At 38.5% G+C, this 14,582-nt stretch overlaps 1 protein-coding gene across 3 annotated transcripts in view; it reads right to left on the minus strand.

Annotated features, from left to right (window-relative positions):
* ADAMTSL1 (ADAMTS like 1) overlaps positions 1-14,582 on the minus strand; it is an 877,457-nt gene that overhangs the window by 311,583 nt on the left and 551,292 nt on the right. For all 3 annotated transcript variants that reach the window (XM_058695258.1, XM_058695257.1, XM_058695259.1), the window contains one exon: positions 11,774-11,819. In XM_058695258.1, coding sequence (XP_058551241.1) covers positions 11,774-11,819 — 46 coding nt within the window. The remainder of the gene's footprint in view (positions 1-11,773; positions 11,820-14,582) is intronic.

Here is a 14,582-nt window from a genome sequence, read left to right on the forward strand (position 1 = left end):
ATAGACAGTTGTCTAAAAATTGTTTTCCAAACTCCCATCCTATAGGGATTGAGAGGTTTGTCCAAGTTGCTTCTAGGATCTATAACAATTCAAAGTAAATAATTCCCAGCAGTATTTTAAAGGAAGAAAAAGAAACATTAAAAAGTAATAAATTACACTTTTTGAAATGTAGTGCTATATCATTTAAAATCTTCTGTTTGGGAAGGGGAGGAGTCTTCATAATGAATATATTGCTTGGGAAGAGGAGACCAGTACATTATAGGATATTGGTGTTGAATGATCTCTGAAGCACATTTGCTTGGTGAAGATTCAAAGGCACAAAAATACCACATAATGCCTCCTTACCCTTCCTTCTGTGATGACCATATTCCACTCAAGATTCTGAACAGAATTTGAAGCCTAAACTAAATATGCTCTAAGAGCCATGCATAGCTTTGCTCATCATAAGATTGTAAAGAAAAAATATAGCCAAACGTTCAAGACACCCTCTTTAAATTTGACAATTTCCTCTGAAAAGGAAGAGAATGTTCAAAATCAAAGAAAAACATATGAAGAAAAGATTCCCGGAAGTACAATACAGTATGAAAGTGGATTAACTAATTAAATAATGGCCTTAGCTCAGAAAGCTCAGCACAAAGGTCTGTGAGTGATCCCTCAGAGGAAAAAGCATAAGAATTTCTGTTGCCTGAGTTTCAACACATCTTGGTGGTAATTGGAAGATCTGATGCTGCTTATCGTTTCTAGTCTCACGGAGAGCGGCTGAGCATAGACAAGTATTTGCATGTTAGCAACCTATGCATGGTGGCTTGTTTCGTTTCATTCCACAAGGCACTGTGCCAAGGGAAGAACTACAGTAGTAATTTCTTTCAAAGTCACTGTGAAATCTCTGCTTCAAGCTTCTATCTGGGTCACCAGAGGCCAGCATACATTTTGTGTAATTCAGAAACTAGGACTTGAGAGAGTAGGTTTGAGAACTATTGACTCAGGAAATTTATATTCTCTGGACAGGAGGAGAAGCTCAAAGGAGAGGCAATTTGGGATATTTTCAGCAAGGATACTTGGATTTGCCTTTTCTGCTGTATTTGATTCGCACACTTAAAATTCTCAGCAGTTCATATACTTGTAGCCTTGAAGAATTAAAATTGCTACAGTAAACTTATTTGAACATCTCTTTTCCTAAACCATATCGCATATGTTGTAAAATTCCTTATGCCTTAGTCTCTTTGTGTCTTAGTTTTGTTATTTGCTACATGAGTTAGTCTAGGTCATTGATGCACCCTCTTGAGTCAGTCATGCTGAGATGGGCATGGGTTTTGGCATCATACAAACCTAGCAGCACCACTAAATAAAGTATTTTATCTCTTTCAATATCCAGATTTCTTTATTTGTAAAATCAGGGTAATACTTCTCAAGGTGATTGTGAGAACTGAATTAGTCACTAGCACTAGGCCTGGCACCTGGCAGATACCCCAAACAAACTAGTTTCTTTTAATTCAAATCTTCTCTAAATCTATTGCTTTGTCAGGATCCCTTTGAGGTATATGATCAGTGTACTAGTCATTTTTGACAAAGATTGCAGCACATATATACCATTACCCGTTGTCATAGAGCTAGCTGGGAGAGGGACTCATACCACTTTTCTAGTCTGATAAATCCCAACACTCTAGGAAATGATAGATAACTCTTTAATACCCTTTATCAGGCGAATCAATGAAGGGTTTATCTTCCCTTCAAAACTCTATCAAGCCAATACTGTAGCATTAATAACAAAACACACACCTGCAAAAGGTCTAGCTGAACTTTTTCCTCAGAGAGTTTCAATATGGCAAATGATATGATGATAACGAAGTAAACAAATTCTGGGTTGACCAAGTTCATGCTAACAGCCGTAAGAAAGCAGTCGCTTGACACTTAGCTATCAATCCACAGGAAAAGAACATAGCTGTTGTGTGAGGCACACTTATTTCTTATCAGAAAGCATCACATGTGTGAACTAGAACGTGTGACTTTAGGGAGGCGAGCTCATATCACTCAAAGGCCACTTACAAGTATTGTCAATGCTTCCTCTGACAGTCTCCATGGGATGATGCTGGCTTAGAATAAACTAACTCTGACCAACTTCGGGGGCAAATCACCTATGGCTTTTAAATATACCAGAAGGATGCCAATAAGCAGAAATTAGTTGTAACAATATATTAGCTTTTATATTTTACTCAACAGTTTGGAGTTCTCCATATTATGTTGAGTTAGGGACAAGGGCAAAATCATCCTTACTTGGGGAATGGAGTTCTTTTGGAAGACCATAACTTACTTATCTTTGTCATATCAGGTGGCAGAAGGAAGTAAAATTCATTGAGCATCTTCCATGTACCTACATTACTGATTCTGATCCTTGTAAAGGAGTACTGTGAAGCGAACGTGGTGACTCTACGTCATGATTGAAGACACTGAGGCTGTGAGAAGTCTGAAGAGCTTGTCCAACCACCCAGTGAGCAACAGCAGAGCCGGCCAGCCCATGTCTCTCTCCCTGGGGTCGTGTTCATATGACGCTCCTCCCAGAGAGGAAAAAGTTGAGGCAGAGGATAAGAAACACATCAAGAGGACACATTAAGGAGAAAGGAAAAGTAGAGAGACTTCAGAGGGGTCCAATACAGGCATGTCAGAAAAAGCATTAAAAAGAAAAGAAATGTGTGCAGCAGTCAAAAGAAGGCCTAGGGGAGAAGAAAAGCAGAAGGGCCCAACCCACTGGGGAGGAAAAATCAAAAAAAAAAAAAAAATTGGCTAGCTGCCTGGCAGCAAGCACTGCAGAGAGATCTATATCCACCAGACAGATCCACCAAATGAAGGAATCTGTGAATCATTAAAAAAATGTTTATTTCTTTATGCCACAAATGATAAAACAGTTAGTCATAAAATATGAGGGTTTTTTTTCCCAGAGTAATTGCTGCAGATATTTTCAGCCATTTATCCTAAATGCTCAGTGTTTAACTATTGAAAGGGAAATGATGTGTTTTGAACCAAAATCAACCTCCAGTTATCCACATGACATGCTGTATACTTGCACTTAGAGATTAATTCATCTGCTGGATGGTCAAAGTTTAGTCAGCATTGGTGCTGACAGAGTTTGGACAGGGACTCTGTCCTCAGAGAAACAATAAAAGTCACTTATCACTTCTTGCCCCCTAAAAATTATTTTCCTTTGTTACTAATTTCTGCATAAATAGAAAGGACTGTGGTCCGAGTCAAGAAAATCAAGATGCTCCTGGAAATGTGATCCCTAATGAACATCCTTTTGTTCCAGCAACAGTGTTTCTCAATGGTGAAAGGGACACACACACACACACACAGCCCTACAAGTAGTTAAGTCGCCATTCTACATTCATTCTATCTTTGCAGTAAGTTAGACTCGTTAGGGGGTATATTGATTGGTCCCCCGGGTTATGTTCCTGAGAACATATAGCAATTCCAACTAAACATTTGTTTGTTCAAAGAACAGCCAAGCTTCACTGCTGCCAGAGACCTAACTGTCCAGCCTACGGGCATTACATAGAAAGTCTGTTTTCCTATATGTCATCCAAAGGAAGAAGAATTGTAAATCTGCAGTTCTGCCAGAGATGAGGGCTAAGATTCTTGTTCTAGAATACCTGGAATCTGTTTACTTGGAAAAATAATCAAGAAAAGTTCCTTATGATGTCACACAGTAAGGCCGAACTTCAGGAATTTAAAGTGATCTAATTTTTACTTTTATAAATAGTGTATTCTCTTGGAAAGAGTACTTCGCCACAGAAAGGGGGAATTGAGGAAAGGAACTAAAGCAGGGCAGAGCCAACATTACTGAGTTGGGTACCATGCTGACTGCTTTTTAGATATTTCCCCATGTAATCCTCAGAAAAACTCTGTGAGGTATTTTTTTCAGTGTTTCGACAATAAAATATATATTCAATGATTTTCGAAATATTTTACCCCAACCTCATTTTCTTTTTTATATTTTTAAATTGATGCCAGTTATAGAAGAATATACATCCTGTAACACATCTAACTTACCACAGAAGTATACAGAATAAAAAAGGAAAGCCCTTCTTAAGTTACTCAAAGTCTCTCTCTGCATTACATAATAATTGTGATCAGCGATATACCACACCCCAGACATACCTCAGTCTGGTTTTTTTAATTACTTTATTTTATTTTTATTTTTTATTTATTTTTTTAAGAGACAATTGTTAATTAGAATCCTTTACTTATTTGTTTTAAAATATTTATTAATTTTTGAAAGACATTGAGAGCACAAGTGGAGAAGGTGCAGAGAGAGAGGGAGACAGAGGATCCAAAGCAGGCTCTGTGCTGAGAGAGCAGACATCCTGATGCGGGGCTTGAGATCATGACCTGAGCCAAAGTCGGACACCGAACTGATTGAGCCACCCAGGCGCTCTCAGTTTGGGGGTTTTTAAAAATTGACTGAGATCATATTAAAGATACTACTCTACACTTGTTTCTTTCACACTCAAAATGTCTTGGAAAAACTTTACAGGTTTGTGCTTACAGATCCGACTTACTCTTTTACATAACTGTTTAGTGCTCTGTGGTGTGGACACATCACAGTTTATTTAACCAGCCCCCCTCCACTTGTTTCCAGTTTTAAACTACCATAAACATTGCATTAACAAACATTCTTTGGATACGTATAAGAAGGGTATTTTAGCAGGTAAGAAAACAGCGATTACCGAACTTTGCTCAAAAGCACCTAACTACTAAGCTGCAGTGCCAGGACTCTGAGAAGCCTATGTTCTTTCTGCTCTATGTTACTATTTTGAGTCCTTGTGTCCATGGGATTGAAAAATGAAGTGTGTCCTTTAAATCACTCACCCCTCCTCCTAGCCACACATCCTGATGGCCTCTCAGAGACTGTCATTACAAGGCTAACAGGTAAGGATAGGAGAAGCTGGCCCCCATTTTGTTACATTAACTTACGGATGAAATCCTAATAAAGTTACTTGGAAGAGACATGTGTTATCAGAGTTTAAGATGAGAGTGCTCTCTCTCTCTCTCAAGGAAGATACAGCACAAGGAAAATTCCTGCTTTTCAGCTGGATGGGTCATTAAGGAAGGAATCGGGATTGAATCCAGCAGGAAGCACATTTCTTAGGTCCAGTGCTATAGAGTCTAGTCAGCCTCGGGCAGAGCCACTCTGGATACCCAGCGTGCCCTCCGGAAGCCCCCTGTAGTAGGGGGAGGATTCTGAACATTTATTAAGAAGAAACCAACATTCTTTCCCTCAGAACTTCTTTTTCAGTTAAGAAACTTGTTCTTGAGGTTAAGAAAACCCTCCGCTGCCTTTCATATACGTCAGTCTGAGACTGGCTCTGGGTCTGGGAGAAGAGAAATGCACAGAAGGGGGTGATTAGAGCAACCCATCTGTCAGCCTTCTGGTCCTTTTGCAAACAATGCCTGTCACCCTTACTGAGAGGTTAGGAGTGCCCCTTACAGAATAACATTTAGGAGTAAGTTCAGACTCCTCAGAACAGATAAGTACCTCCTTCCCTGCACCATACTGCATACCATACTTCATAAAATGACCTACCAGGGCCTCAAAGCTGGGCTAGTTCATGCCTCTCCCTTCAAACATACGACTAAAGCCCCCATGTCACCTCAGAGAGAATTTCTTGATCACCCCATATGTAGCGACTTCCCCAACATCATTCTTTATGCCATTATCCTGCTTTATTTCCTTCAGAATCATTCACTAATTGAAACTCTCACACTTCTCTTTCTTTATTTGTTTATCATCTGCTTTCTCTCACTAGAGAATAAGCTTCATGGGAACAGGGGCTTATCTTTCTCTGTAGCTATGATACCCCAGTGCCTAGAAAAAGTGCCTGGTACACAGCAGGTCACAGCAGAAATTGCTGAATAAATTCCATTCCCATTTTTTCTAACACTGTCTCTTACCATAGTCTGGAAAAATTCCTATCATCTTGAAAGGTTCTGCTCAAATGTCACCTTACTTAGGATGTCATTCATTCATTCATCATTAAGTGTTGAATGTCCACCACGTGATAGCGGTTGCTAAACTTCATCTGCCCATAGCCCCTTTAATATCTCAAAACTTTTTTTATGGCACCCCTAGGCCGAAAGGAATACCTAATACTTCCATTGATTAAGCAGTTAGGTCCAAACAACTCAATAGGTATTTGCACCCTCACAACAGCTATTTGAAAAGAACAATACGCATACTTGAAAGAAAAATTAGATTTTATTTTATTCATAAACAACCAGGTTTACTTACTAATGGTAAGTTTGCACTCGTTAAATGTTGGAAAACTTCTTAAGTATGAAATCTGATTGGACAATGCCACCCTCATCTCCTGTCCCACATTGATTTTCTCTCGGTACTTGCTTTTTTATCAAAGCTTCAGGAGGACTGGGTTTGGGGCTTAGTCTCCAATTTTGCAAAGACAAGATGTCATAGAAAGGAAGACAGCATGATCTACTAGTTTGCATAGGGCCCAGCAGGTATCAAGTATTGCTAGGGTGCCTTTGAATGTTTGAAAAATCCCAAGGCAGCCCTGTCAGTTTGCTGTGTTCCCTGGCACACGGTTTCAGAAGCATGTTGTTGGACACTTCATGCTAGGCACTGGGTGCACACTGTTGAGAAAATCAGACATGGCCCTTCTGTGACCTCTTAGCACAGAAATCTCTGCCCACTCATCCCTGGGAGGGTTCTAGAAGAGATATGGAAATGTGGCCTCCCGACTTTAGTCTTAGGGACTTTTGTTTTTTTAAACAACAGTCAAGTGTGAGAAAAATAAGATAAAAACAGAGAGGGAGGCAAACCATAAGAGACTCTTAAATACAGAAAACAAACAGGATTTCTGGAGGGGAGGTGGGTGGGGGATAGAGAATCTACATGGGTGATGGGCATTAAGGAGGGCACTTGTTGGGATGAGCACTGGGTGTTCTACTAAATGATGAATCACTAAATTTTATTCCTGAAACCAATACTACACCATATGTTAAGTAACTTGAATTTAAAAAAAAAGAAAAAGAAAGAAAAGAACTTAAGGGCACCACCAGCTACCACAGGCACCTTGGCCTATTATATTGCTAATTGTAGTCACTGTCTCCTAAATGTCAACTCTTGTTAAGATTAAGGATGGTGACAAAGAAACAGTTTATAAGTAACACGATATTAGTCTAACTTTGAAAGTCCGTTTAAAATGCCTAGTTAAGATCAAGGGGCTCAGATGTGAGGGCTAATTTGAGTCAGCAAATTAGGGCCCCCCCTGGGAAGATGTGAAACCTAAATGACCCACTTGGGTTCACACCTATTGTTTTCCCCAGTAGTATCCTTCGTCTTTTATTCCAGAGAGAGAGAGAGGGCCTTGCCCCCTTGGACTGTGAAATGGGAAAGGTTGGATGCACTACATCCTTAGAAATGAAAATAGTTTGCTTGAACCAGCTAGAAATAGTAACAGACGGTCGTGTGACTAAAAGAACTAGGCGAACATCATGGGTACTTTCTTTATTGATACACCCTATCTACAGAGTGATTAACAAGAACATCTGAAAAGTATGTGAACTCATTTTTCAGACAATGCAGAAAGCTAAGAAAACTGAGGAGACATTTTCTCCTCCTCAGCCTTGGAGAATAAGAACCCAGAGAACTATGTAGCACCTACAAAAAATAGAAAAAGAGGGTGAATCTTTGGAGAAGTGGTTCAGAAGAGCCCCAGGAAGCTGCCGGGTGTTAAGGGTTGACCTGGAGGCTTACCGAACAAGGGACCCTAGAGTTTTTCCAAACAGGTATTTAAAAGGGGAATATTTAACTGAATTGTCCTGAACTTCTTAGTTTGAGGAATTGGGATGGGATTATGAAAAGATTCTTATGAGACTTTTTGTTTGTTTTTTTGGCAATGTTGCTTCTGTCATGACCAAAAGTCAGAAAAAAAAAGCTTCAAAGGTTTGAAGAGTTTAGAGTCTCATATAGAAATTCAATGTCAGTTTGATTCTACAAGCTATAAAGAGTTGGCTTTGGTAACACTATGGGTTTTAAATAATATTAGGTCAGAGTCTTAGCCTACATCTGTCCATGAAAGTGCTCATAATGATAGCAGGGAGATTGTGGGCTGTTTCTGAAGAGCTTGAAGGACAGGGTAGGCAGACATCTGCTCATGATGCTTTAGGCATTCATCTACTTAGGAGAGTTTGGATCCTTTCCACGATTTTAAAAGCCATAAAGCAACAGAATGGACATTATGGAGATTCTTAAATAACATTATGGTATTTAAAAAATAGCCCTGATGTATAAGATATCACGATAATAAAAGGGATAAAGAAAATCAATGAGCTAAAGTATATTTCCATTAAACATTTTTTATACCATTTATAAAACAAACTCTGCCAATACCGTTTTTAAAAATTGAACAACTGTAGCTATTTGATTCTTTTAACCAATTAGCAATTGAACTATGTGGCACCTAGTGTCCTCAGTGGAAAGAGAAATGAAGTAGGCAAAATTTTCCCCTTAACAGTTACTCTTACTCCCAATTATCACGCCTTCTAGTTCCCTGCACTCTCCCTGGTCGGGTGTTAAAAATACATATACTTTTCATTCATCTTGGTCTCTCGCAACCCATCTCATGAGTACTCTGGCCATGAGTCACCTCCAATGTGAGTTTTTTCTGTTCCTGCCCCAATGCATCGCCATACCACTGGACTAAGTCCTAAATCCTTCTGACCTTGTTCTCTGTCACATCAAGCTTTTTGGCCTCAGCTGAGCCCCTTCCTTGCCCCCGAACAATTCCTTATTTTGCTTTGCTGGCTTCCACTTGATTTACCTAGGGGCTGTTGTAGGCCTTCATGCTCACTTCTTCAAGTTCAACTCACCTTTTTCACTGTCAGCAGGTGTCAGAGAAAACTCTAAGGGAAGTTTGAGCCTGTGCATCTGGAGCAGTCTCACCTTTTCTCTTCTTCAACATCTTTCTATACCCTCAAACTTCCTCTCTCAATTTGCTTCTATATTCTCAGAGTGAAGCATATGTCCTTTGCCTTCACCAAGATTCCTCTTCTTGTCACCCACTGCCTCCTTTGGGACCTGGGGCATCAAGTATCCCCTTACCTTCTCATACAATCAATCTCTCCTTTTATTATTTACTTATTTTTTTAATGACTATTTATTTTTGAGAGAGAGAGAGAGAGAGAGAGAGAGAGAGACAGAGCATGAGTGGGAAGGAGACACAGAACCTGAAGCAGGTTCCAGGCTCTGAGCTGTTAGCACAGAGCCCAACGCGGGGCTCGAACCCACAAACCACGAGATCATGACCTAAGCTGAAGTCAGATGCTTAACCACTGAGCCACCCAGGCGCCCCTCAATCTCTCCTTTTAGATCAACTTATCTCTCAAGGTTTACTCACTGAAAACAAACCAACTACCCACCTACCTTTATGTGACTCCATAAATGATGAGATACCTCTGTGAACACTTAATAAGAATAGCTTATACCCATCAACTCCATTTTCTCATTGATACTCTTTTTTTTACCCCCTGTGATTTTGATTTTGTTTGTTCCTAGTACACTATAGAAACTGTTCCTCAGCAGGGTTTTTTCAGTCTTCAACCTGTTGGCAACATTTATCCTACTGAACACCTTTAGGAATTTTTATTTCTTCTGCTACTTCTCTCACTGTGCCTGTTGTGGTTTACCTGGCACTCTAGTTCTCTTTCTATCTGAATATAGACATTCGCCAAAGTTCAGGCTTCTCTCCTCTTATGATTCTACCTAAGGAACTGCTTCCAAATCTGCAAATTTTATGCATCTTATTTCTGTTTCTATGGCTTGTGCTTTGATCTCTTTCCTGAGATCAAATCCTCATTGCACAGTTGAATATACCACCTACAAGTTCAGCCTGCATGTCAAACTCAATAGTGTCCCTAAATCAAATTTGTCATTTCCCTCTCCCAAGCCTTCTCCCAACATTCCTAATTTTGATAATGGTATCCACCATTTTTTCAGAAGCCTGGGTATCCATTACATATTAAGCAAATTTCCATCATGTGCTTCATATGTGTGATTCAATAGTTCCAGGCACTAGGGATAAAGGAGGGAACAAGATGAATGAGGCTCCTATCCTCATGGAGTCCACATTCTAGAGTGGGAAAACAGAAAAAAAAAACAAGTAATCGAAGAAGATAAATTTTGGTAGAGATTAGTGCTACAAAGAAAGTCAAAGTGCTATAAAGGAAGCAAGATTGACTGCTGTGAGAGTTGGGATTGGGCAGTGGGACAAGCATATCAGATAAGTTGGTCAAGGAAAATACTCTGAGGAGGTGGCATTTGAGCTGAGATTAGAATAAGGAAAGCTAGTCATGTAGCTAGTAAGGAAAGAGCTACTCTAACAGAGGATAGGCCAGTTTAAGAACTCTAAATATACACACACCTCTGTGTTTCCTTTATTCTCACTCCAACTTATCATTCTAATTTAAATTGCTTGTTAGGTCTTACAAAGTGACCTTAATTTTGATCTCTCTTGCATCTATTTAAGCTCTGATTGCTTCTTGTTCCCCATCCATTTCCTGTTCCAGAGCATCTCTCATATCACTACAGAATTAATCTCTCTGAAGTGAAAGAAACTACAATATCATACTCTTGCTCCAAAGCCTCTAGTGATCCCCTGTTATTCACTGAACTAATATAAGCTTGGAACCCTAACATTTAAATTTGTTCAAGGTGTAACCTCAAAATATCTTTTTTTAAAAAATTTTTAATGTTTATTTATTTTTGATAGAGAGAGACAGAGAATGAGTGGGGGAGGGGAAGAGAGAGAGAGGGAGACACAGAATCCGAAGCAGGCTCTGGGCTCTGAGCTGTCAGCACAGAGCCTGATGCAGGACTCGAACTCACAGACCACGAGATCATGACCTGAGCTGAAGGTGGACGCTCAACCAACTGAGCCACCCAGGCGTCCCTCAAAATACCTTTCAATTCTTTTCTTCAATAATGCTAGCCACAATCCTATCCAAATTCGTATGTGGAACATACCTTAAACATTTCTGCATCCAAAGTTGCCCATTGTGTCCCCTCTGCTTGGACTATTACCTCCTCATACTCATGTGGACCAGTCACAGCCCTCCTAGTTCTCTAAGCCCTATCTCAAATCACTTTTTCCTTGAAGACCCTTCAAATGTCTCTCCATTTTTAACCCACAAAGAACTTTATCCCTTTCTTGTAGCATTTGTCATGCTTTGTGCTAGAGTGTGGTTATGTGCACAACTATCTTCTCTCTCTGCATCTTGTCCTTTATCACAGATGTTTTAAGACAGTGACCACATGTTATTTTTCCTTGTAGTAGTGTAGTACTTCATAGAAGGATGGCATTGAGCAGTTTTTGTTGTATGAATGAATGAATGAATGACTCTGTCAAATCTGCATTTAACTAATACTTATTTCATGAGGACCCCAATGGTTTCCCTTTTATCATTCCTCTTATTGGTTCTCAAGACACTTAGATGTGAAACGTCAGAAAGCAGAAAAGAAATACAGAATCCCTGTTTTGAAACAGCCTAGTTCGTTACAATCTGGCCAGACGATTCAAAGTTTATATTGAGGAGAATTAAAAGTATGTATTTTAAAAGGCTGCATCATCAGTATAGTGTGAGAAAAATAACTCTTTGAAATACTAATTGATTGCTTGTTCATAATACATAAAACTGGTTGGCATTATTCAGTTCTTAAAATGATACATGATCATAACCGCAGAAACAGAACCTCAGTACTTACCACATTACTGCATGTTCTATATCGGATATTTCTTCCCTCACAGCTCCTAGGTCACACACACACACAGAAAAAAAAAAAAAGAAAAGAAAAGAAAAAAAAAGAAGAAAAAAGAGAAAAAAAAGAAAAAAGAAAAAAACTCATTACTACCTGTGACAGGCTCAAAATTGAAACTATTTTGTCACAAGAACAATTTTCTCTTAATACTAGTGTACGAGTCTCTTTCTTTTTTTCTGAATAACAATGTTCTTATAGAAATTACTATCAATACTAAACAAAGCAGTTCTCAAGAAGTTGTATATATAAACTGATTTCTCCATGAGAGCTGACACTAAGCATTCATTTTCCTTCAAAAATTTTTCAAGATAAGTACTTATACTTTGTGCTTATTAACCAAATAAATATTAATACAAGATTTTCTGAAAAATGAATCCTGTCTTCTTAATTATTTCTGGTATTAGACTGAAGAGATATTTCACTGAAAAAACTTAGATCTGGGACATGGTAAAAATGAGACAATATTCAACATGTCTTAAAATTACACATCTAAGGACATTAAAACTTATAGTTCTTAAAGAATTATTTTTACTTCTAAAATACACGCTCATTGGAGAGGTTTTGGAAAAGAAAGTTTACAAAAACGAAATCCCCCATAGTTGCCTTATCTAAAGATAATCACTGTTATTTTGACTTACTGATTTCTTCTCAGTGTGGAAGAAATTACGTCACCTATACCATTTTGTGGTTTGGGTTTTCTTTTCCCACTTTAGCTTTTTGGGAAGCATTTTCCCACACTATGAAATAATTTAAAGATACAGTTTTGAGAGCTACATAATATTCCGTTAAATGAGATAAAGTAATTTGTATAACCATTCTTTCATGACTTGCCATTTAAGTAATTTCCAATGAGGGGGTTGATAAATGATGGTGTGATAAACTATGTCTATATAAAAGTTTTATCCAAGTTTCTGACCGTGGCTGTAGGACAGATAAATTTCTAGAAGGGGAATTACTGGAGTAAAGGGAATGAACTTTTATAAGACTTTTGATAAATGTTGCTAAATTGCATTCCATAAAAGTTGTACCATTCCTTATTCCCATTAGCAATACATGGGAGTTTCCATTTTACTGAATTTCTGTGACAAAAACAATTTTTAATTAAATATTCAATGGTGACACTTAAAACAGGGACAAGCGGTACTCTGCCCTTTGCAACATAAGTCATACTTTTTACAAAACGAGTAAAAATACAATACAAAATGCTAAGAGAATTATTATACTAATAACTAATAGTTTGAAATTCCAGGTACATTTCTAAGTTTGGTATATGTATTAATTTAATCTTTTCAGGAACCCTGGGAGGCAGGGTACAATTATACTCTTTTTAAAGATGAAAAATGGAAGCTCAGGGACGTTGAGTAACTTGCCAAAACCACACAAGTGTTAAGTCGTAGAGCTGAGATTTGAAATCAGACCATGCAGTCTCAGAGCTTACACTCCTCACCATGATGATTTTCTACCTCCTCATTTACTTGTTTATTCAGGAAACAACCACTGAGCTCCTGTTATGTGCTGCACAATGTGTTTACTTCTGGGAATACAAAAAAGAATGGCTATAACTTTGTCTTTGGTATTAATAAAACCACTCATGTAGTTACAATTCAGTGTAGGAAAAGCTAGATAGTATTTGTGTTAGGTCTTGAAGATGTAATCAAAAAGAAAATAGCATCTGAAAATACAATTGCACTAAGCCTGTCTTAAAGAATTAGAAAGGTCCCAGGCCTGAAGACTTGACTGTGACCAGATTGAGAATATTAACACACATTAACAATAGAACGTGGGAAAGGAAAGGAAGGGTTGGCCAGGCATTATAATCCTAGAAAAGAAGAGAATCACGGAGATATGTGGTTGTCGGTGCCCAGCCAAGCAGTGTCCCAGGCAAAAGACCAATGAGTTTCATGTCCTCCAGGTCCCATTGGCAAGGCTGTTGCAATCACAATACTAATGCATCATGATAACTTAGCTGATGCCAATGAATGTTCTGTTCATCCCAGGGATACCCCTCCTTAGGATGCCATGTTGACCAAGCAACTTGCCAAGAGTGATCTGGTTTCTTAGGACTGCTGAGAGGCAGAGTGTGCTTGTCATGCTGACGTGGGTGTTTTGGTCCATGTGATAGTTCTATTTTTCATTGTAAGTTAATAAATAAACTAGCATTCTAGTTTGAAATATTAATCTCATGGGCCAAGTCATTGTCCACCTCCAAGAGAAGGATCTGTTCTTGCTATGATTACTGAAAAATACCATATTTCTGAGTCTAAAAAGATAATAAGTAGGTTCCAGTTGATGGTACATTTACAAGGTAATGAATTCTACAACCCAGAAGCCTTTGGTGGCATGCCATTTAGACCTTGGTCTCGGTTGAATGTGGTAACTTTTTCAGTTGTGAAATTCTAAGTACATATGTGACATGGTGTAATGGTTCAGAGTACCCACTTTGAAACCAGAATCCTCATTCTGGAATCTTGACTCTCTTCTGCAGTTTAAATATCTCAGTTTTATCATCTGTAAAATGGGATAATATTACTCATTTCCTGGAATTATCATGGGGATTAACTGACTTAATATTTGTGGAGCACTTCTAACAGTGCCTGGCACATTATATAAACATTTGGTAAATTAATTGTGTAACAGAAATAAAAACATAATAGATCTTGAAAGAGGGTTAAGGATATATATATAAAGGGAACCACAGGAAAGGCATAGAGGTATAAAAAGATATGGTTTTGTTTTGCTGGAGCTTGGGATTTAT

Source organism: Neofelis nebulosa, chromosome 12 (assembly GCF_028018385.1).
Source record: "Neofelis nebulosa isolate mNeoNeb1 chromosome 12, mNeoNeb1.pri, whole genome shotgun sequence".
In the NCBI taxonomy this organism is placed as follows: domain Eukaryota; kingdom Metazoa; phylum Chordata; class Mammalia; order Carnivora; family Felidae; genus Neofelis; species Neofelis nebulosa.